At 49.0% G+C, this 1,872-nt stretch overlaps 1 protein-coding gene across 1 annotated transcript in view; it reads left to right on the forward strand.

Annotated features, from left to right (window-relative positions):
* Window positions 1–1,872, forward strand: part of cmtm6 (CKLF-like MARVEL transmembrane domain containing 6) — a 9,756-nt gene that overhangs the window by 5,990 nt on the left and 1,894 nt on the right. Inside the window, exons 3-4 of the mRNA XM_008430630.2 lie at window positions 794–970; window positions 1,049–1,147. Coding sequence (XP_008428852.1) covers window positions 794–970; window positions 1,049–1,147 — 276 coding nt within the window. The remainder of the gene's footprint in view (window positions 1–793; window positions 971–1,048; window positions 1,148–1,872) is intronic.

Consider the following 1,872-nt stretch of genomic DNA (forward strand, 5'->3'; position numbering starts at 1 on the left):
GGAATAATCAATCAGCAGGAATAATCAATCAGCAGGAATAATCAATCAGGAGGAATAATCAATCAGCAGGAATAATCAATCAGCAGGAATAATCAGTAGTTTCTGTTAGCAGCTACATGCTAGCCTGCCTCTCTGCCTCTCTGCACTGCAGAACCAGCAGAAGCTTCAGGTCCGACTGGTGACCAGATTCACCCATCATCCATTTTCTTCCACCCTCGTCCCTGGTGGGTCATGAGGTGCTGATGTCTCTCAGGTGAGAGGCGGGTCACCTGGGCGGGTCACCTGGGCGGGTCACCTGGGCGGGTCACCTGTCTGTCGCAGGGCAACACAGAGACAAAGAGGTCAAACAACCACACACTCACACCTAGGGACAATTTAGAGACCAGTTAACCCGTTTTTGGACTGGGAGGAACCCGTAGAACCTGTAGAGAACCCACCATGCACAGGTGAACATGCAGACAGACAGACAGATGGACCGGGCCGGGCCTGGACTGGAGCCCAGGAGGCAGCAGTGCTGCCAGCTGCTCCACCAGATTCACTTGTTTCTGGACCAAAACACCTTAACAGCCCAGTTTGAACCAGAACCGGGTCCAGATTAGAACGAGCTCTGTCCCTGTCGCTCTCCGCCATGACACTTCCTCTTCCTCTCTGTTTGGACGCCGGCTGATGATGTCATCAACTAGCATCACCGTGGATAGCTGGTAGTTTGCAGATCAAGATGGCCGCCCTTTCTGGGCCGGATACATCACATAACTGTGGTTCTGGTTCTGATGGTCCTGCTGTGTGTCCCCAGCTGCTGTCCCTGGTGGCCTTCGTCCTGGAGGAGACGGTGTCCACCTGCCTGAGCTGCTCTCCTCTTTACTTCTTTGAGTTTGTGAGCTGCACAGCCTTCCTCTTCACGGCGCTGCTCCTCTTCCTCCTGTCCACCACGCTGCACAGCAGGGTGGGCATCAGCTGCTGGCCCAAAGTGGTAAGGTTCTGCTCTGGTTCTGGTTCTGTCAGTCCCTGTTGTCTTACTACTGAAGTGATGAGTTTTTCTGTCCTGCAGGACTTCCTGTACACGCTCCTCATCGCCGTCTTATTCTTCATCGCCTCCATCGTGTTTGCAGCCAACAACGGCAAGACGACAGTGGAGTCCGTCGCCGTGGTGAGACACCGTCCCTCTGAGGGTCCCTCTGTGTCCCCCAGGGTCCCTCTGTGTCCCCCAGGGTCCCCTATATATATATATATATATATATATATACACACACATACAATCATGGCCCAAAGTTTTGAGAATGATTCAAATGTTAATTTTTACTAAATCTACTGCTTCAGGTTTAATAATTTCACTTTTCATATAAACTCCAGAATGTTGATCAGCTTAACAGCAAATTAATTGCAAAGTCAATATTTGCCTAGAAAATGAACTTTATCCCCCAAAACACATTTCAGCTTCATTGCAGCCTTAAAAGGACCAGCTGACATGTTTTCAGATCCATTAACTCAGCTGTGGGTGTTGATGAGGACAGAGCTGCAGATCCATCTGTCATGATTAGTAAGAATGACTGGACCCTTTAAAGAGGCTGGTGGTGGCATCATGGTTTCTCTCTGTGAACCACGGTTATCTCTAAAGAAACATCATCATTGCACTGCACAACAACGGCCTAACAGGGAAGAGCAGCTGGAAAGATTCACCTCAGTCAACAAGCTATGGCATCAAGAACTTAAAGGAGAGAGTTGTTACCAAAAAGGCTCCATTGTTACCAAAAAGGCTCCATTGTTACCAAAAAGGCTCCATTGTTACCAAAAAGGCTCCATTGTTACCAAAAAGGCTCCATTGTTGCCAGAAAGTCTCCATTGTTGCCAAAAAGGTTCCATTGGTGCCAAAAA

This window comes from Poecilia reticulata, linkage group LG16 (assembly GCF_000633615.1).
Source record: "Poecilia reticulata strain Guanapo linkage group LG16, Guppy_female_1.0+MT, whole genome shotgun sequence".
NCBI lineage: Eukaryota > Metazoa > Chordata > Actinopteri > Cyprinodontiformes > Poeciliidae > Poecilia > Poecilia reticulata.